This window comes from Electrophorus electricus, chromosome 9, assembly GCF_013358815.1.
Source record: "Electrophorus electricus isolate fEleEle1 chromosome 9, fEleEle1.pri, whole genome shotgun sequence".
Classification (NCBI taxonomy): domain Eukaryota; kingdom Metazoa; phylum Chordata; class Actinopteri; order Gymnotiformes; family Gymnotidae; genus Electrophorus; species Electrophorus electricus.
Genome location: NC_049543.1, coordinates 23090315 through 23113592, shown reverse-complemented (window position 1 = coordinate 23113592; position 23278 = coordinate 23090315). Strand labels below are relative to the sequence as shown.

The window sequence follows — 23278 nt, the reverse complement described above, 5'->3', positions numbered from 1 at the left end:
TGTCTCAGGGTGGTGGGTAAAGCCGTGTCCTACCTCTTGAATGTGAGACGCAATCGCAGCCTTCATGTCAAAGTCCAGCGTCTGGATTCTCTCAATGTACTCCTCTTTCTGCTCACACTGCAAGCGAGCAGACCGGTGGAAGAGCAAGACACTAAGATGACTGCATGAATCTGGCAACAGCTCACCATGGCAACACACTCAGGTATGTGGGTACACACACTCAAACCATAATATTGCACTATTAACTTTGTGGGGTCATGACTAAATGTTTAGTTCTTTCTGTCATAATGGTGACAGACATTTGGTCCCCAGAATGGCCTAAAAACATGTCCATACACACACACACAGTCATACATGGCCACATTATTTTACGCTCGGCTGGAGGCACTATTCTTTTTACATTTGCAGGGTTTTATTTTATTCCTCGGTCATACTTAATGCATGTAAATGTATGCTGTGAATAGCTCGAGAGCCCTGGGCTGTGACTCTTATTCCCAGGCTTCAGCCAGCCATTGGCTGGAACCTTCAGATTAATATAAGAAAAAGAGGAATGATTATAAATAAAAATGCATATGAATAAAACCATGATTTCTATGGTGGATTCACCATGGGGTTTTTTATGTTCAGCTGTTGTGGGCTTTGTGTGTGTGTGTGTGTGTGTGTGTGTGTGCCCACGTGCTCCCGCATGTGTGTAGGGGATATATCGGAGCAGCCAGCCCTCCCATGGAGCATACAGCCTCTCTTACAGGGCTCAGACTGGACCGGAGCCCACCAAGGCCCACCTGTCCTGATAATGGCATCAACATTAGCACTCTTCCCTCGACACAGTCTGAAACGTCCGAGCGAGTCCCCCACCCACGGCAGCTCTACGGCAGGCCTCACCTGGACGGCACATCCCAGCAATAGCAACAACAGTTTCTTCACCTCTCCCAAGCCCTGTTCTGAAAAAATAAAAACAATATATATAATAATTTAAGCACTTACTGAAGGTACAGACAAAAGAGAAGCAGCTTTGAAATCCCAACAGGGCAGAGCACAGCTTCACCACCCTGGCAGACTGCAGGGCAGAGGCCCTGGAGAGGAGGTTAGGGCAATATACCGCGTGGTCAGCCGGCACCCCAGTGGCCCAGATGGACAGCCAAGGCAGCTGCTCGGGGCACTGAAGTGTTAATGCAGCAGAATTAAGGGGGGAGGTATCACTGATGCGCCCCCGGAGGGAGGAAGCAGGTGTACAATTACAAGCACACAGAGGGGAGGAGCTTAGAGACTGGCCAATTACACGCACACAGAGGGGAGGAGCTTGGAGACAACCCAACAGCAAATAAAATGTCTCAAGAACTGTTTAACTACAATGGAAACAAGACGTAGAAAAATCAACTGTAATGTATGCAATCATGCATTTGCAAAACTATGTGCTATTCAGCTAAGACGAACCCAGATCCGGTGAGGTTAAGCTTAGAAAAAATGAAATAAAAAAGCTATTTTTTACCTAAACACAGCATGCATACGCCATTTAACTGATTAAAGCCGTTTAACTGATTAATGCCGTTTAACTGATTAAAGCCATTTAACTGATTAATGCCGTTTAACTGCCTGGTTAGGTGGGAGAGGACTTGACTCCCTCTGAGGTCTTCATAAATCCACGTGCAGGACGCTCAGATAGGACACCACTTAGCCAACAGGACGGTATATTTATTTCATGTCATTTCTTCAATGCAAAAGAAGCTTAAAGGTTTTCCTGAGCATCCACCTCCATATAATTCTCCCTGGCAAAGAAGCAGCACGGCTCGCAGGCTTAGAAGGTGCTCCGTGAGACCACCGCAACTTTGCATCTGTGAGGAAGTCTGCTGCAGGCTGTCTGAAATCAGCTGAACGGTCTGAGCCAAGCTTACGGAGCGTGCATTCAGAAAATGCCCAAGCCTGAAACATTGGTCACTGTCTGATCACTGTGATGGTTTGTGGTTATGAGGAAAAGAGGAGAATGCAAACTGACACAGGAACACCGCATTATAAAGCTTTGTGTTAGGAGAGCATGATGGGTTACAACAAGAATCAGTCATACTGAGGGAACCGTTTAAGATAACCGGCCAGGAGAGAAACATAGGCAGGAAAATATAAATCAATGAAAATGATGCAAAGCTCACCCCCCCCCCCCCCACACACACACAGTTGTGGGAGCAGCACACATCTCAGCATACACACCCCTAAGCATTCGCAGGCCTGGGATGTGATGTGACACCACTGCTGGGTCTTAGCTGAACTCTTCCACCACCATCCTCTCATCCCGACAGGAAACGCAGGGGTCACACGGACGCTGACTAAGCATGGGCTGCTCCGCCCCTTCCTGTGAACAATGACTGCTGAACAGGACGAGGAAACGGTTCCTCGGGGGACCCTAGTGGTTAATAAAAACCACAGAACACAGCAGTTTCCTGTAAGCCTGTCCTCCTCCAGGACCAGTGTACTTTATGACCTCATCAATGACAGCATCCTCTACAGGCTGCACGGTTTCCTGTGACCGTATTGTCATCATGATGTGGAGTTTCTACCATGAATGATCTTTATACTTCGGCTTAAAGAGCTTGCATGTTGCTACCTAGCAAAGTCAATTAAAGTAAGATTCTGTAAGACCCTCAATCCTTCTATTTGTACACTATAAAAGCAGATAAAATACATTCAGAGAGTTTGACGAGGGGTAGGCCAGAGAACACTGATCCCTCCCTCTAGTCACAGTTTCTTTTAAGGCGTTTGGCAGTTCTGCAACTACCCCACCCTCACTCTGGCCGACACACGCTGAAGGTGCACCTGTCATGACTCAGCAGTCCCGACCCCCAGCTGTTTGCGTTGAGCTGATGAACAGGCGAATGGGACACCTGTCAAGAGACTCACGTGAGCCCTGAGTAAGTCAGCAAGTGTGGAAGGTTTGGGACAGTGAGATGCTCCACGGGAAAAGAGACCCCAGCTCTTCTGCCACATGCTTTTCGCTTGCGCATTTTCAGTTGGTGGCAGAAAGACAAAAAGATAGAGAGAGACCAAGAGCAAGGGAAAGTGAGGGATAGAGACAAGGCAAGGGAGCCAGAGAGAGACCGACAGACTATGAGCAAGTTTAAGACAGACACAGAGACAAAGAGACAAACAAGAGTTTTGCTGTGAGAGAGACAAACAGAGACAGACAGCCAGAGAGAGCAAGACAGAGAGAAGGACTAACCCCTCAAGGCCCGGGGTGGAATTCTCACTGGGTAATACCTCCCATCCCCCACAGACGGGTAATGGCTGTGTAATAAAAGCCACATGGCCGAGCACTTTCAGCCGGACCACTGCTGCTCTGTAATGGCACTGTGACCCTGGTCAGGAGAGAGAAGTCAGATTCTTCTGAGTTACAGCCACATTTGAGAGCATAATAAAGCAGGATGTATGCGCCGTAATAATGTCCATTGCTGTTATGGACGTTCGGATGGGGAACAATGAGTCAATCCGTTCTATCCAGAGAAGTGAACTGAAGATCAGTTAGTCATTTAGCATCGGGTGACAAACAAAAACAAAACCACTTTTACAGATTTTCAATTATGCTCATCAAGCATGTGCTGCTAACAGTTTGGTTTCAGTTTAACTTGCTCTACTAGTTCAGTAAGTGTTTGAATAAGCTTGATCTTCATCAAATGAAACAAGGTGTAAATTAAAACAAGCTGTAAATTTTAAAAAATGTGTTTAGTGAACTAAACCTAAAATGCCTCTAGTGGAAAACTAAGACTAGATGTCTTAAATTACATCTATTTCACTGACAAAGTGACAGAAACAGCCCTAAAGCACTTTCTACAAGTGGGCTAGCACAAGGGATCAGTTCTCTGCAGTACCACGTGGAGCCATAAGACGAAGGATCACCCTCCATAGACCATAACTATCCAAGGATGCTGTTTATTCCTTGCAAAACAAGACTATTTTCAGATCTTTGTTTTTCTTCAGATTTTCTGTCCTCATTTTGTTTGCTAATGGTAAAGGACATTACTGGTTTCACCATGGCTGGCTAAAATGCACTGTTCACTGGGGAGAACTACGTTAGAGCAGAGGACATATTACATATTATAACATATTATCTACCGTTGGCCGGTCAGAGTCGGAATCTTGGCATTCTGGGTCTTTTTTATACTGCAAAGTTTCCATCTTAATGTGGAATCTGTGGCGCTGTATGAGGATATCAGCCAAAGCGAGAGAGGGTAAGAGGTCTGTCTCGCGGCTAGAAACAGCCCACCTACACTGTATACATATCAGCATGACATATTTATCAGCATGACACTGTATATTTCTACCAGTGCTGCATGTGGTCACGTGCTGTGAGAGGGACCGGGGGGGGGCTTTGTTCACCATTTGGTGTTGGGGTCATAGGGGCGGAGCTTACCAGTGAGCGGAGTCCTGCCAAGAACCAGGACATTGGGCAGGGGCATCGTCACCAGCTGCTGCAGAGTCTCCTAGAAACAATGAGAAGACACACACACACACACACACACACACACACCATCATTTATCAGCCCCAGGCCTTCTCCTGCCCTCTCAGCTATGTGTGTGTGGGGGTGTGAGCACTACCTGCTGACACTGTCAGCAGTTATCAGATGTCAATGATCTGTAATCAGCAATCAATACCAAGTGCTTTAAGTGGCTACAGGTGTGTCCCCCACACACACCAACATCTAACACAGAAGACAAAGGACGGTTTCTGCAGTTCACAGTACTCTCTGTTCCTCATTTTGACTTGGGTGGGTCCACTGGTCCATGAGCAATAACACTGTTCCATGTAGACACAACTTTTATTTATTTATTTATTAAGTAGACTAAACATATTTATTATTATTAACAAAAGCAATGGAACAGTGGTAATGCTATACAGTGTTAATCCTGTACTAACAAATCTCGAACTGCACACCATAAATGACCGTATAAATCCAGCGTATATATACTGTATAAGCAAACAAGGAAGATTTCTCCACATTCGGGGACGTTCATGCACTTTCCAAAGAGGCACTGAATCAGAACAAGACTGGTGCATCTGGTCACATCCTTCCTGTCAGACCCAATAGCCCAGACATGCTTATCTACTAACCATTCCACAGTATTATATGGAGTGCACTGATTGGCTCACCATCAATCCCACAATGCCACTTCTGGCACTGCGACTCACCAATGCAGGCCAAATTGCTGACAGAAAGAGAGTAGGGGTCACTGAAGTTTGATCAGTCTGGTAAAAGACTAATACAAACTGGACCTTTAAACCAGGTTCAGTTCCACTCTACTGGGAACCAGTACATTCCTGGTCCTAAGACCCAGATAATGAAGGCTTTTTCAAACTAACCTTTTAATCCAAATGACTTTAAATAAATTCCAAATGTGTTTAGTCCTCAATGAGTTTATGTGCTACAATCAGATAAGCAAAACATCTTTACAATGTCAGGATACAGAGTAATATATAATCATATAATATATAATCATATAATCAAATAATCATATGATCAATATATAATCATCAAGTAACAGATTACTGGATCAGTTTGATTATATTTGATCCCATTTGATAAAACAATCAGTTTGATTGCATTTGATCACCATTCATACTGTATTGACATAAACCTGCCCCTAACATTGGTACGCATAATTATGTAATTATGAGACAATAAAACAGTGCAGTTTCACCCATGCGACCAAAATGTAAACTACTGGGTTAAAAAAAAATGGCTGAGGTAGGCAAAGAGAGGCTCCAAATCCCACATCTCCCAATCCCACAAACGTAGAGGTGGTCAGCGTTCGTGAGGTAAGAACAAGAATATTGCATATGTGTTGACACATAATACCAGAAATGGACTGTGCACATTCCAAGGCCTATAGCGAGCGCTGTAATTTACCACTGCATGTACACGCACCCTGGAATGACCGGATTGCTCGGATGGCAGCAGGCTTAGATCAAATGCTGCAGCCGAGATAGGGGGCGCCAGAGGCGTGGGCCTTAGCGTTAGCTGAAACCCGCCTCCTCCTTCCTAGTGGTGGTGCGGGACTACTGTCTCTCCAGGTCACAGAATTTTTCCAGCACTCACAACTGAGCAGATGACCACAAGGTACCCTGACATGCTCCTAACCTACGAACTTATGGAGTTTGAGCCTGCCGACCTCTGCGGTTCAAGACAGACGTTCTGCCTGTGCTTCAGGAAACTGCAAAGTTATTCGAATTTGGCCTAATTTAGTAAAAACTTGATATAAGAGAACTGACTCTACTGTCCAATCCACATCAGCACACTCAGAAATTAATTTAAAATGTAATTAAGAAAGAAAAGAACCTCAACAAAATTTCATGGTAAATCAACAAATCGTACAGTAAGTAAACGAGCTTAGCCGATCGGTCAAACAGCCGCGTGAGTCTGATCACAGCCAGGGTTCGAATGCGACAAAGTTTCCTGCCAACTAGGAGCTGAAAAGATATGACCAAAACACACAGAGATAATTAAAGCTAAAATGTGAACTGACAAACATAAATACTGTGTAGTCCTAAACGACCAAAACCAACAACACTACTGCCTGAACAAACTCTTAAACTGTCTCAGTGGTAACAGAAATCTCTCTGCTCACATGCTAAACACAGTAGCTGTGTAAGGAATAGCAACTGCAGCAGTTCTCAGAAACCCCCCCCCACACACACACACACACACACACACACACACACACACCCACACACACACACACACACACACACACACACACACACACACACACACACACCCACCCACACACACACACACACCCACACACACCCACACACACCCACACACACCCACACCCCCACACACACACACACACACTCACACACACACACACACACCCACCCACACACACACACCCCCCCCCACACACACACACACACACACACACACACACACCCACACACACACACACACACACACACACCCACACACACACACACACACACACACACACACCCACCCACACACACACACACACACACACACACACACACACACAGATCTGACTATTGTGTTGCAATAGAAACACCTTTCATTTCCCTTCCCCCTTTCACACACACACACCTGTCTCCACCTACACAGAAACACACGCTCATCAAATCCTTTGACAGACAGACAATAACCTCCTGTTTGCCCAAAAAAAACCACTATCTATATATTTCCAAGGTTTACTGAAACGGTGCTACAGAATTCCTAGCCCCTGACTGTGTCTCGTAAAAAAGTCGTAAAAATTTCACAAACATGTTTGTACGAGTGATGAAGAATGCCACAGGCGCCGGCGTTCACTCGCCATAATGCCAGAGAGAACAGGAAGGAAGGAGAGGAGGATGCATATTGTCATGCTGGAGATTCTCGTGTTGGAGGTCATCATGCTGTGATGGAGCCTCCACCCATACCGCAGTCTGGGGCTCTCCTACACTCCTCCGACTCGACAGTACACACCTCCGGTCTGTGTGAGGCAGTATTCTGTTTCACACATTTTTCCTGTGGTGTGAGGCTTTGTTCACGTTTCTCTTCTCCTCTTTTTTTCTGCAGTGAAGTGAGAGAGCCTACTGACCCTCTGTTTAAAACAGAACTAAAACAGAACAACAGATGAACCCGTAAGAGCAGTATTTAGGGCACAAGGAAAATCACGGAAAGGTGTTACCATGTTAAACATTACCATGGTAACAGCTGAAGTCCTTTGGTGGCTCTTAGCTAGAATGTGGCATTAGCTCACCTAAGAGAAGCTGAGGAGTTGTCATGGTAACGCAGCAGGACAGCAGGAACACGTTGCGTGCAGACAGTACCGGGTGTCCAAGAGCCTTTGACTACTGTACAGAGCCCCCCCCCCCCCCCCCTAATTAACGACCCACGAGCTGCAGTACTTGCACCAGTTTGACAGGCAGAGAGCAAGGCTACAGTGATGAGCTCCGTATCACTTGCAAGCCTAGAAAAGGAAAGCTGAGGGTCCGGTCCCAACACCCCCCCCCCCTCCCCTCCCCCCGGTTCACGCCGGATCACGCCGGATGTGGCCGGATGAGGACTGCATGGTGGCGTTGTGGTAAGAGCTGATGAAGCCCGCTTGGCAGTCAGAGCAAAGAAAAGGGAGGATATACTGGGTGCAGCTGCAGCTCTGTGTGTGTGTGTGTGTGTGTGTGTGTGTGTGTGTGTGTCGGGACAGACACTTCCTTTTTCTTTTGAACCTGGTTCTGTCCGTGTGCCAGGGGCAGGAACCCCAGTGGCGGGGTCGGGGAGGGGCAGTTATCCAGCGGGGTGAGAGGGCTGAGGCACCAACAGCAGCACGCTTTAAGAACACCACCAACCTGAAAACCGCACGCTCTGCAGATCCTGTGGTTGCCATGGCAACGCCGGTGGGTTGACTCACCCCATGCAGATTTTTGGGCGTGGGGGTGTGTCTCTGTGCGCACAGCCCTCATCCTTACTCCAGCTCACTCTTTTGCTCTCCGTCTCTCACTCGCTCCGTCTCTCCGCGTTTTTTTTTTTTCGCCACGGCTGCAGCGGTGTGGTAGAGTGTGTGGAGAGAACCTTGCCGGACAATGGAGGAGCAAGGGAAAAGACCACTGCAGAGTGAGGCAGCGAGCAGCCCAGCAGAAGAGCTCCGGGCTCTTCTCGGTCCCCACGGTCAGACCACATCCCATCCCTGTCCTTCTATGAGTGGTTCCACGTGGATCACCTTATTAAAAGGTATTTCATCTTGTTGCATTTGGCCAGCGTGTAAGAAACGTTAAACAAAGTGCCCGTATATAAGTATGCACACCTGCACACCCCCCACAATGCCATGCTGTTACGCACACCGATGCCAGCTTAAGATCTCAAATTACTGCAGTTACACTGACAACTTTAATAAGAGACATATCTTGGTCAAATGGGACTATGTGCTATGATTCATCTGTTGGACTATTGGTGTTTCAGAACAATGAACTGTGTGAACTGCTCAAGGGAAGAAGGTAGATGTGTAAGAGCTCAAGTTTCAAGTTGGGTTTATTTTTCACATACATAGTCATACACAGTATAACTTGCAGTGAAATGGTTTGAGAGTGCTCTGTCCAAACTGAGGAGAAAAAAAACAGGGGTGTACAGGGAAATATATATCTATATATATACAAAATATATTAGCAATGTATGTACAAGCTGACAAGCACTGTCCTGATTCTGCCAGTTTTGCCCATTTTATAACCGTTATCAACATCTAACACAGACAGTCCTGCATGTGAACATGACCCAACACACAGGCCTGTGCGTGAACGTGAGCCAACACACAGGCCTGTGCGTGAACGTGACCCAACACACAGGCCTGTGCGTGAACGTGACCCAACACACAGGCCTACACAAGAACGTTACCCAACACACAGGCCTGTGCATGAACGTGACCCAACACACAGGCCTGTGCGTGAACGTGACCCAACACACAGGCCTACACAAGAACGTGACCCTCACCTGCAGTCATGCCTCCAGACAGAGCGCGTGCCCTGGTAAACTGATGTGCTGTCCAGCAATAATAGAGCAAGTTAGCGTTTCAGTGGACAAAGCAGCACAACCAAAACAAAAGACAGACGTGACAACAGAATGTGAATTTACTTGTTTCTCTAACCCACTAGCTTTTACCCACAAACCTACTTCCACTAGTCCCAAGTGACTGCAGTGATAAGAAGACTGACCAGTAGCCCATGCCCATCAGCCACAAATAACTCAGGATATTTTTTAAATACATGTCACATATTTTAGATCAAAGTAAACAGGTTTGACCACTGTGTTATGTAAATATACATAAACACAAAACTGCTTTAATCCGGTGCTTTGTGAAACAGAACATGTGTACTACAAGTCGCCTGGCTAAGTAACACATCACACTATCACAAAAAGTCCTTATGCTGCTCCAAAGCAAATGTCAGCTACTACTGACATCCCGTTACAGCCAAAAATAGCTACTTTTTTCCACGAAGTCTTTCAAGACAGAAAAAAGTGGGAGGAAAACAAGCGCTCTTCAGACGGGCCGTAGGAACAGACAGCCGTTGAGCTTGCAGACCACTGCGTAACTCCGACCCCCCCGAGCCTCCTAAACAAACCGTGCCACTGTTTTTCCAACGGTCCCGGCAGACCGGGCAATGAAGTTGTGGGAGCGGGTTACTACGGCGAGAAGGCAGGGGATGGTCGTGGGTTAAAAAAACGCCGCCTACATTTCCATAATAATCTGCATAATTTACTTCTGCGTTAGGGGAGAGAGAGAAAAAAGGTCCTGTGTGTTTGGAGCTGTGTGCAGCAGCCAGAGGACCAGACTCGGAACGGAGTGGAAAACAGTGCGCAGCCGTGACGACAAACAGGGTTCACAGAGCAGCACGGAAACTTACGGCAACCTCGTCGGATCAGTGTAGTGAGCTTAAAACACGGGGACAGGGGGAAGGCTGCAGTTTTAAAAAGTGCTCTGAACAGAAGTTTCTCTACTAAAAACGCACCTTGATTCAGGATGAGGTGAAGAAACAAGGCCTCAAAAGGGAAGCCTCGCAAGCCTGTTAACGAGTCTGAGTCACATGGGCTAACAAGTCACGTGGGTCACAGGAAAGATCACATGACCCCCACTTCACGCAGTCACAGGACTAAAACAGAGAGACTCAAACAGCTCCACCGTATGTGCTCAGTAATTCACGGGGTGGGGGGTGGGGGGTGGGGTAGCAGTATCTAGGCTGAACAAGGGTGGGAGAATGGCTGCAGAAAGACGCGGACGTAAGCAATGTCATGTCATCTATGGGCAAGGACCTAGGCTTCCCAATGTGCTGATTGGCTAATAAGAGGCAAGGACCTATGCTTCCCAATGTGCTGATTGGCTGATAAAAGGCAAGGACCTATGCTTCCCAATGTGCTGATTGGCTGATAAGAGGCAAGGACCTATGCTTCCCAATGTGCTGATTGGCTGATAAGAGGCAAGGACCTGCACTGAATGGCTGATACGGGGCAGCCAGCTGTGCTACCACCAGACCGTGTCAAGGACTAAGAAAGGACATGAATGTCACATCCGTACACTGCCGGCCACACCTAGGAAAGCAGAATATCTCCCTGCAATCCTTCACTTGTGCAACACAGCTATGACAACGTAGGTGTGATCAGACGTTTCATTCCAGCAATAAGAAAGGATATCACTGCAGTAGCAGACTCTAAAAAGCCCTTTATCACTGTATTATGCATTATTTTACAGCATTATTTTTCGGAACAAATCTTAGGCAGGCCATTCCTTCGCTGAAGCCCTGGTCTGCATCCAGCTTTATCCATGAAAAAAAGTGCGTGATTGTTTTAGCAGTGGCACATCTAGCCCGAGACGCTGCCTGCGCCATAACCCATCCATTAGGACCTGCTCGGGGATTATTACGAGCGGAGGCGCTCGATCTGGACGCACCACTAATGCGGCTGTTATTATGGAAATGTGCACTGGCTCACTTATCTGGAGTGCAAGTCATTTCCTCTCTGGCGTGCATACCGCTAAGCTCCGACGCGAGGGAAGCGGGGGTGGGGTGGGGTGGGGTTGCGGTGGCCAGGGGGTTCGCTGTCCATCGGATGCCTCCATCCCAGGCAGGGTTAATTAGTAAGTCTTTCTGCTGATCCAGCGGTCTGAAAGGCTCTACCTCTAACGAGTCCCTCACGATGTGGTACACAAGTCAAACCCAGCTGACGCTCTGCTAATGACCTTGGCGCATTCAAAGCCATCTCCAGTGTTTGTATTTCATAGGCGTGACTAGCAATTGAGGGGAACTCTCAAGTCTGTTCACTGCTAGACTTATTTAATGAAATGTAATGAAAGACACAGAGAAGCGTGAGAATATTTTTGACTCATTACAAAAAAAAAAACGATTACCGTACATTTAGGTGACATGTTCACTAATGGAAAACAAGAAGGCTAATTCTAGGGTTGGTCCTATAACCTGCAAGTCAGACAAATGACTACAAACACTGCCACAACATAAACAAACAAAAGAAGCTGCTAAATTTTAAATTAGGGACGTGGCAGATGATTCAACAAAGACATCTGACTAGGATCACAAGTAGTATTACTTTTACTATTATAGTAATGTAGTGCTTGAAGGGACTGTTCAGGTGAACCGTGCTGATGGGAGCTGGTGGTCCCGTTGGTTATCCATTCTCCCTCATTTCTTTCCCAATCCAGTGGGGTGTTTCAGAAAAGCTGCGTTCACGTCCAGTGCCTGATTATTCGGTACTCAGAGATGATCCAGTTTCCTTCTTGCAGTCCACAGCTGCTAACCATGCATTCTCGGGTCATCACGTCACACACTCTCACCGCTCACACGCCTTCATCCTTTTATCTCTGAAAGATTTTTTTTTTTTAAGGGGATGTTCGATCTTAACCCATGCAGCACGTTACTAACAAACTTCATTCAAGTTCCACCCAAGATACGAAGCAAGGTCTTATTAGATCTCCAGACTCTAATAGTCTCATGTTTCACTGCTCGGAGGAAATGGGCTGACAAGTTCAATAGTCTCAACCACAAAGTGTCCCAAGATGTCCAATATTGAATGAAGGCACCGAGCTTAACCGCATCTATGGGCTGATAATGCACAACTATGGGCTCCCCTTATGTCAGTACTGTATTCTCAGATCATCAATCAATAAACGTCAATACATAAACATACATACATACAAAGCAATACATAACATGGAAAATTCTGAAGGATAAACAAGCTAGTGTAGTGAAATACACCAGGACGGCACCTTTCTGAAAGACTGCTAGGAAACTCACCTGATAATATGTTTTGATCCGCCGTATAAGAATGGAGAGATTCTGTACACGCAACACTGGGTCATTGTTCACTTTCTTGCTGACCCTCTGGGTAGATGCTTTAGGATTTCTGTGAAAACAACAGCAGCAAATGTTACATCTCCAACAGCTGCGATCCATGACGAAAGCTGTACATCCACTAGCTGTGTAGCCGAGGATAAATATCCAAGACATGTTGGTGGCTTCTGTGAGGTCACTTTGGCTGCATTAGCGGTGTTGTGATTATGAGAGAGGAACACCTCGCACCTTTGTCTCAGACACGGGGTCAGCTAAGCACTTCCTAAACCGACGCAAACAGCAGGTCCGGCGGGCCGATTCCTCAGATCGTGCACACTGTTGTTGGAGAGAGCGTGTGTGTGTGCACTAGCAGTGAGGCTATGTGAGCATTGCCCGTGTTCTGGCACTAAAATGAATTTACAGGATTTACTTTGTTTAAATTTACTTTGTTTCAAAAACTCCACAGCTATGTTTGAAATCTTACGATGCTGAAAAATTTTGAAATCAAACTGCATAACGATGTTTTCTTTCAGTGTAACGTAGGGTGATCATTTGTGCTCTCGTTCCTGGATATGTCACCTTTATGGGACTTTAAAAAGTATCTGGCCAGGATTTCTAAATGCCTTAAATGCCCAGGATGTGGTTTTCCTTTCATGTTGGCATTCGATTCTACAGTCGCCATTTAATGTGCAGCTGTTTTTGCATTACTTGGAGCATTCATTTCCGGTCCCACCTTCTCTGATTATCTCAGGCCACAATTGGACGATCAAGCACACGCCCCACACAATTATTGGTCGGTCTGCATCTCATCGTGCATTCTAACTGCACTGGTGTACTTCACCGACTAGCTGTTAACACTGATCAGACAATCTTAAGTGTCATAGCATTTGACACAATATTTTAAGGCATATTTTAGAGCATGCATGTCCACATTAAGCCAAGCTGAATTTCTCGCAGTCATTATAAATGCAAACTAAAGGGACTCAATACCCATTTCAGAACAAAAGAGCAGAAATACGCTAAATACTTGTGAAATACTTGTGTCCTTGTGAATATTCAAAATGCCCCAACACATTGACAAGTACATTTGAATGTTGCTGAAAGCCATCAGACATCTTTCAGTCTGCTACCTCAATGCTCCAGTAAATTTCTAATACCAAAACTAAGGTGGAAAATAACTACTGTGGAAAATCTTGCGAGTAGCTTTTCAAGGGAGCAGAAAATACCTCTGGGCTTTCCACTGCTTTGGCCTAATTATCACGCAGCTTAAAGGTGTTAAGAGTTTCTTTTTTTGGCTCAGATAGCTATAAAACACCTAGCTAGAATAAAGGCAGAGTCAGGAAAGTTAAAAACAGTACCAAGAGAAGGTGGTTCTCTAACAGTGGATTTTAACCAAAAGCTTATTTGTTTACTTCAAATAGACTTCTGGTTGTGTAAAACTGGCTACGTCATCCAGCAGGAGAACTACAGGATCAAGGAAACACCCACTTAATTAGGGTCCCACTATACATTACTTGTTAATCGGAATCGCAGTATTGGCCTCTGCACTACTGATAACACAGTAATAGGCTGTAATATTACAGTAATAGGCTATAATATGTAATTTGCATATTTTTAACGGGCAGTTCACAGTATGCAAAAATATGCAATATGCAAAAAAAACGTTTTTGTTCATGCCATGCAGCCTTTCCACGAATAATCTACAAGTATGTGACTGCTGAGGTCGAGACAGAAGCTTGGGTTTCACCAGGCGCCTGGACCTATGGGCTCAGCCTGCGCTTTGCTGAGCCTCAAACACAACCACATCTCCTGTCTTGCGAGCCTCCTAAGCCAGCAGATGGCCAGCGCGCGGTGAGCCGCTGACCCTGTTTCTCAGTGGGACTTTTCTGATCAGGCCTCTACGTGGTCTGGCACAACAACAGGCGACGGCGCAGATGCAAATGACAGGTAAAATTGGCATATTTTACAAAAATACAAAATAATAATAATTTAGAGGAATATTTTATATAGAGAAGAGCACAAGCACACGTGAAGGCTTCGGCATTTGGTAACCTTCTGTAGGTGTCTACCACCAATGTCTCATGGAGTCCCATATAAGTCAGGAATGTTACACGTGAACCATGACACAGTTTTGCTGCTCATCCTCGACTATCCCAGATACGCACACAGGCTCCACCCCCGTACGCACATGGCTACTCACTAGATGCTGAAAGGGCCTGACCATCTATTTAACCGTGGCACTTCTGACATGACTTCAATTAAACAAATATATAGCAAATAAATCCACCTGATAGCAAATTAAAAACATTTTTTTTAAAAACAAAAGCAAAAAACACAACTTCCCAATCGTATGCTCCAATTTATTCAATAACAGTGGAATTATAGTATTAAATGAACCTAGAGTGCAATTATTTAAAAAAGTAAGAAAGCAGTTAATAACTGACTCACACTGCTACAAACGGCCATTCAGTTCTAACAGTCTTAATGGACCTTTTGATGTAGGCGTGCTGCAAACACTGTAGCTGCTCCACCCACATACACAGACACACCCACCCACACACACACAGACACACACGTCCACCAGCATTAACACACAGACACACCCATCCACACACATACACACACACAGACACACATATCCACCAGTATTAACACACAAACACACCCATCCACACACAGAAGCACACACAGACACACACATCCACCAGTATTAACACACAGACACACCCATCCACACACAGAAACACACACAGACACACCCATCCACACACAGAAACACACATCCACACACAGAAACACACACAGACACACACATCCACACAGAACACACACAGACACACCAATATTAACACACAGACACACCCATCCACACACATACACACACATCCACCAGTATTAACACACAGACACACCCATCCACACACATACACACACCCACAGACACACACATCCACCAGTATTACCACACAGACACACCCATCCACACACAGAAATACACACAGACACACCAATATTAACACACAGACACACCCATCCACACACATACACACACACACACACAGACACACACACGACCACCAGTATTAACACACAGACACACCCATCCACACACAGAAACACACACAGACACACCCATCCACACACAGAAACACACACATCCACCCACATACACACACAAAAACACACATGTCCACCCACAAACACACACATGGATCTACATACGCACAAAAACACACACATGCACCCACATACACACAAACACGCACCTGCACCCACATACACACACAAACACACACATGCACCCACATACACCCACATGCACCCACATACAGAAGCAAACACACATGCACCCACATACACACACAAACACGCACATGCACCCACAAACACACACATGCACCCACATACACACACAAACACGCACATGCACCCACATACACACGCAAACACGCACATGCACCCACAAACACACACATGCACCCACATACACACACAAACCACCTCTCAGTCTTGCAAATGAGGGAACAAGGCCCTTTTAAGAGTAGTGTGAATACACCCATCACGTGACCCCCTGGTTCAGACCTATTCAGCAGAATTTTTAGAGGGTGACATCAAGGCGGGGCGTAACCCCTTAATTCAACACCATGGTGGGAGCTGTAATCCTGTCAGCCGCATCGCCCGTTTAAACGCGGTGCAAGCCAAGCTCGAGGACACCATTTTTCACTGCAGTTCAGGAACGGGGCGGAAGGGCATCCGGCTCTGTGCGGATGGCCACCGTAGCTCCGGCTCCAGCTCCGTGTTCTTCTCAGTGTCATGGATAGGCCTCCTAGGATGAGGTGTCTAGGAGGAGATGGGGTCAAGGGCATAACACTTCTGACCTCACCAACGATTCAAGCAAAGTAGGATTCTTTGAAGACCCATTCCATGCATGACAAAGTCTTACATTTCAGCACGATTGCATTGAGCACTTTAGTACAGTTCTGAATTATTATAAATTGAGCCACCGTTAGATGTTAAGAGCGGTAGCTGTAACTAGCTCGCTCCTCCGACACGTCCTCCTGCACCACAACAGGAAGAGCGCCGGGGATCACATGTATCTCTGGGGTTTGTGGATTTGTATGCTTAAAGAACAGGTCAAGAATTTTAATTTGTCGCCACACTGAGCGCATACTTGAACGCAGGATATCGGTGTTCATAATCGATTTTAACATTCCAGAAAACGTGTGGCTGAATCACCGCCTTGAGAATGAAGGATCATCGCCGCATTTTGAAACAAACACCCACAAGCACGGGAGGGCGCCGTCCAACGCAGAGCGTTGGAATGTGGGTAATGCCACAGAACAACCTGCATCTGACAGGGCGCGTCACTCTCCATCTGTGGGCAGGGAGGCACCTTGGGAGGAAGAGGACGAAGGATTGGGGGCTGTAAGAGAGGCCGGGGGGGGGGGGGGGTGAAGCCAATTGCACAGAAATCCAAAGGCAGAGACACACTTCAATAGCTGCCTTCATACAAGAGGGTAAAAGCACTCATGTAAGTCAACCATAAAAGAGGACACTAATGTCTGACCAATCAGCAACAGAAACAGACCAAAGCAATCTTTCAGGGAAAACTATTCAATCCAGCCCAGTGCAGTCTGGGGAGAAAAAGCAACTTATATCGACTGAAGATGTATCGACTGAAGATGGTCTCAGCAGGAAAAGGAAACACTAAATAAGGAGCTTTTTGTGTGTCCCTATAAGGTAATGAAAAGCATCTTTCGATGCAAGTAGCAGCGCTTATATTTCCAATACAAGCTGCTGTATGAGCTCTGGGGGTTTTTTTCCATTGAAGAGATTTGTTTTGCTATGATGCTGAAGTGGGTCTGCATATATCTACTGATCTGAGAAATCTGTCTGGGTCACGACTGCTTCCAACAAGAATTCAACACTTTACTTTTTAATAGCACAACATATCTGCTCCAGCATAACCTCATTTTGATGATTCAAATGGCGACACAAAGCCACCTTTATGTACCGCACTCACATGCACGGGGCAGAAATTGCGGGCGGATGCGTCTTGTGTTCAGTGGGTTAAGGGAGAAAAGTAGGCTGGACAAACAGAGAGAGAGGGAGAAAAAGAGAGAGGCAAAGAGTCAGACAGAGGAGGAGAGAGACAGACAGAGAGAGAGAGAGAGAGAGAGAGAGAGAGAGAGGGATGAGAGAGTCATGAGGGTGGAAGAGAACTCAGCTGTTTCAGGCCTGACTGACGTCTTTGCTCTCTCACGATAAAGGATCAAGCAACGGACCTGCAGGAGGCATTCCTGCCTCAACACCTAAGCGAAGGGAGGACAACGGAAGACACGGCAATTTGCGAAGACCAGGAAAGTGAGAAAGTGGGAATGAAAGAGAGGAGGAAGACATATTGTCTGTGCTGTCGTGGGTTTATCCCATTATCACCCTCTGTCTGCTCGCAAAAAGCACCACAGGGCACCGACGAGGATTAGCGTAATTAAACTGTTGTCATTCGGCAGATATCTTATCGGCTCAAAAGCCGGCCTACCGCTGGGGTAAGTGGCACTAGTCTGTGTGGAAATCAGGCACGTGAGCTTCAAATCGTCAATCCCGAACCAGACCACTGAGCACAGAGTGGCGGAACAGACACTGGCAATAGGGTCATCCGATATATTGCTTCTTAAACGTAATTGCAAAGACAGTCTTTGATATTGTAGAAAATTAGCTCATGCAATATGCACATGCGTGCATGAAGAGCAGTCTGAAAGTTATGAGGCATCAGTGAACCTAATGTGGGTATTTTGTTGAACAACGCCATTTGCGCTATCCCTCAAAGGTATTTTGGCCAAAGTATTGCAGGCCAGTCTGTAGCCATTTCAACCAAGGGCTTACCATTGCATTCAAATATTGCTATATGCAGTGATACTGATATATATATATTTTTAAAAATAGATGTCATACACATACAGCAGGAAGGACCCCAGGAGCAGAGGAGGAGCGAGAATCTGTCAGTCAGCACAGTTGGGGGTGGGGCTAGTGTAGCATGGTCTGATGCTCACCGAGGGGAAGGGCATTCCCCCATCTGTGCTGCATCCTATAAACCGCTAGATAATCCAGGATGGTTCCTGTAATCCAGGACGGTTCCTCCCCTGTCTGTTGGCTAATCTAAAGGCTCCAGTTGGAGGGCAAACTCCACCATCCATCTTTGACACAAAGCAGTAGGCACCACAAAGCCCTGGTTCCATTCAAATTTGTTCTTGAAGAGAAATTCATTATAGCCAACAGTTGGCATTGCACCACCCATCTCACTGAAGTAATTTGCAGGATAAAATGTGTTCACTAGTATTACTTTTAAGACATTTTTAATACATTTAAGAGGATTAATGTGCCATACCACTTTTTTTTTTTTACAATTGGTAACCCACCTTATCAGATAAAACACAATTCGAACCTGCACTGGTAATCATTTCTGATCAGTGTGGGTCTGAGTGTCCTGATGTCTTTAAATCACACAGGCTTGGACTCCCTTTGGGCTACTGAAGTCACACAATAAGGAAGTAAAAAATAATCACAAACAAACCTGTTCTACCCAGTACTTGGCACATGTTGTCTGCTAACATCTCTGTGCTTTTTAGAAATGATTATTAATACTAAATGTAGAATACCCCCCCCCCCCCCCCCACTGCCCTTCACCAGAAAATCGGTTGTAACACAGTCCCGGCTCCCGGGTTGAACTCTCCGCTGCGCCCCTGGAAAAGTCAATTTTCGTTGAAACAAATGGGCAGATCAATTCCCCTCTAGCCATTCTCCTTTATAATGACCGTCCGTGTCAACAAGGCTACAGAAGCCCTTTAGGAGAACCGAGTACTGATCACGAGCCAGAGCATACAGCCAGTGCCAGGAGCAGAGGTTATAATGGATGCTATGCCAACAGGTCCCTATGGTATCTGTTGGCAAAATTAAATTACACAGCAAAGTGCAGGGCCTGACGTCTGCGCAGGCAGCCAGCTCCTGCATTTCAAGTGTTGACAAGCACTGTTGTAATTGTCTAGTAATTTCTTGGCAGAGAGAGAGAGGGCAATAAAAGATACTGACTCCAACATTACTCTACTCATGGCAATCGGCATTCAATTAGGATTGTTTTTCTTTCGCACTCAAGGCTTGCAGAGAGACACAGAACAATCCACAAAAGAACTGATGGGGAAGAAATCAGTTCTGCTTCATTGAGAAGTGACCAGCTCCACATGTAGCTCGCCAAAGATGGACCAGTGTGCAGAAACACTAACCAGTTAACAAAGACGTGCTTCACTTCACTCTCAGACAATGTGCCTTCTGTCCGTAAAACCATGCTGAGAGGACAAATGCCAACAGCTGGCCAAGCTTAGTGCCTGAACCAGGCCTGTGTGCTTGGAGACGCACAATCAACTGAGGAAAACTTTGGCTGTACCTCACTGTAAAGAGACTTACACACAAACACACACACACACACACACACACACAAACACACACACACAACCCAGCATCTACTGTATTACACTTATAACACGGCTCTCGCGAGCAATCTGTTACCGCGCGTACAACAACAGCGCTGTGAACGCGCACGCGACACTCCAAAAGATACCGGATATCCAAATCGCGAGACGCTTCAGTTCTTACGCACGCAAATCAAAGGAAGCAAAAGGGAACCAAACTGCAGCAGGCAGGGCTGCGAATGGACCTGAAACTTTCCGCACATCCACTGCGGTGATGCGGGCTTGACTCACAGATCATATGTTCTCTTTTGTAGTATTGGATGACAAATGAATGACTCGACACGAGGACCCGCAATGCCCAGCTACGCCCAGATGTTAGTGACAAGCATTCACATCTGACGAAGGTTTCATTTTAAAGATGCCAGTGGCAATCCGCCAATAAAAGATCTCCGGATGAGCTACTAAGCCATTATTTCTGGGTGGCCCCGGGCTTGCCCCTTATACGAATGTGATACATTGCAAACAAATTCTAACAGGTCCACTGCAGTCACTGAAAAGCTGATTGTAATAAATATTTCAGCTCGCACAAGAGAAGCACTGAAACGTTGGGAATGTTGGGAAATGCATGTAAATATGTGTGTGCGGGGAGTGGGGGGGGGGGGGTAATCCAATCCTGCCCCGCTAGACTGGAAATGACATTTTGTCTTAACGGTCCAAAGATTCCTCAAAAAACGAGTCGAAATATTTGATAATTACACTATACATCGCAGAGCTTTGCATTCACAAACGGCGTTAAAATGAATAACTCGCAAGCCTGCCTTGTACTTACATTTGAAGCATGACCTCGTTCAAGTATGAACCATCTACTAATTCAATGTATTCAGAGAGCTTGCTGCAATCGTTCGTGGCCGGCTGGACGACTGTCTTCACCTAGAGTATTTCACCAACACACAATAGAACATGTATAAATAACAACAAATATATATATATATATATATATATATATATATATATATATATATATATATATATATATATATATATATATATGTGTGTGTGTGTGTGTGTGTGTGTGTGTGTGTGTGTGTGTGTGTGTGTGTGTGTGTGTGTGTGTGTGTGTGTGTGTGTGTGGCCTATAAGAGAAAAATCTTACCCAGGCGACCAGAGGAGTCACCAAAAACTGCTCCAGCAAAGGCGTAAACACCTCGTTTTCCATTTTCTCCTTAACTTGACTATTTTACCAAATTCGTTGAAATGCTTTTATGAATGAGTGCAGTATTGTACCGGGTGCGGACCTCCGTTTACACGCTGCTCATGAGTGTAGCTGAGCACATAGCTACTCGTGTTGGCTTCTCTCTGTGCCCACAGAAACGGTCCGTTTCCTATGATAGCGAAGAGGCGCACTGTAGCTTGAACTGACACCAAATTCTCTTGGGATATTCGGCAACTTTGCCTCTGGAAAAGGAATACCACGCATATCTTTGCCCAATTAACCGTCTGTCCCGAAAACTGGTTTCCTATCTTATATTCACAGCATTGCTAAGCAACAAAACTAGTAAATGAAAGCTTCAGAACAGCACCGACTTGCCCCGGACAAAAAGTGGTTGGATAAGTAACGGGCGTTTCAGACAGCCATAGCAGCTGCAAGCAGTAAAGAACGACAAGAGCGAAGTAGCTCCATCAATCAAGGAGTTTCAAAAAAAAATCACAGAAAAATCCACCGTTTTAAATACAAGGTAAGATCCCGGCGCCGCGCGTATCTTTCAGGACATCTTCCGTTCCCACAGCACAACTCAGACCCTTTTGGTGATCATTCCTGCTTTAACGAGTGCTCCAAGAAAGCGGATTTTGGCAGCACAGATGTCTGCTCTCCCGTCTGGAGAACTGCGCATTAGCCCGCACAGCTTTACCGGGCGCTCGTGCGACGGAAGCTACGCGCGAGGACGGCACCGCCTTCGCTCGGACGGCGCGCGGTCCACAGGCTTCACTGGCGCAGTGATGTCGCCTGTGGGCTTGTCCACATCCGCAAAGCAGCCAGCCGGCGCTCTTCTGGAAGACGAAACAGAGGGGCATCGGTGGATTCTTGATACTGGTGCAATGAAAACAAGTCACAATGTTGCAAAGCACTGTGAATCAGTGTTGCAATTTTTCTGACCTATGTTATCGTTCTGATTGATCAATTCAGTTAAACTGCGTGATTCCCGAATGATTTAATTTAGTCTTTAATCAATGTGGTTTATTTTAGGCAACCACTATATAAAGTTACACGTTTTTGAAAACCCATTCACGGCACCGGCATGTTTCCTTTGTCTGCACACAACTCATGCTGTGAAACATGCTTCTAATATTAAATACGATTTGTGTCAAACGGCGAACTCTGGCGGTGATGAGAAGAACAGAGGCGTCAGGTAATATTTTTATTACAACGTACGACCAATGTATTACAGTATGTGGTTTCCTATATAAAGTGTACAATCTCCATTTGCACACGCAACTCTCTCATCCGGATTTAAGTAGGAGAATGTCCTGTATGAACGGATGCTCTGTCCTGTGGAGATAATAATGAAATTTAAATAACCAAGTTTCTTTCCCACTGAGCCCCGACCGGAGAGCGATTAATATATACAGGGGATTAAGTGGGGCGTGACAGTTCTGTACCATATTGTTCAATTCAGAGATTAAAACAAGTTAGCAGATGGGGAGATTTTGCAGTAACTATTCAGTAATTACGAGTAAGCTGTGATCTGGAAGACTCACGTTAAGATGAGCGTATTTTTTAAAAAAATTAAATGAGCACGCATCACTGAGTTGGTTATTGCAAAATTATTAGTTACGATGCTTCAAATTCTAATGTAATATTCCACATTAATTCAAGCACGCTGACACAAGAGCCCTGCGGTCTGTCAGACGTGCAATTACTGCGGAATCACCCCAGTGTTGGGAGCCGTCTAAACACCCGGCGCTACAGAAAAACACTCCGCAATTTCGGGCAGGGAATATCGCTGACATT

At 45.8% G+C, this 23278-nt stretch overlaps 1 protein-coding gene across 7 annotated transcripts in view; it reads right to left on the bottom strand.

Moving 5' to 3' along the window:
• ccdc88ab (coiled-coil domain containing 88Ab) overlaps nucleotides 1-22593 on the bottom strand; it is a 45519-nt gene extending 22926 nt beyond the window's left edge. For 3 of the 7 annotated variants that reach the window (XM_035530356.1, XM_035530349.1, XM_035530352.1), the window contains exons 1-6: nucleotides 21422-22593; nucleotides 21098-21198; nucleotides 12770-12878; nucleotides 4397-4466; nucleotides 883-941; nucleotides 34-117 (exon numbers count right to left, since the gene is read on the bottom strand). In XM_035530356.1, the coding sequence (XP_035386249.1) occupies nucleotides 34-117; nucleotides 883-941; nucleotides 4397-4466; nucleotides 12770-12878; nucleotides 21098-21198; nucleotides 21422-21484 (486 nt within the window). In that variant the 5' untranslated portion in view covers nucleotides 21485-22593. Of the gene's footprint in view, nucleotides 1-33; nucleotides 118-882; nucleotides 942-4396; nucleotides 4467-7740; nucleotides 7766-10477; nucleotides 10542-12769; nucleotides 12879-21097; nucleotides 21199-21421 lie in introns of those variants that run through there. The other 4 variants (XM_035530355.1, XM_035530350.1, XM_035530354.1 and 1 more) reach the window with 3 other exon arrangements.
• Between the last annotated feature and the right edge of the window lie 685 nt (nucleotides 22594-23278).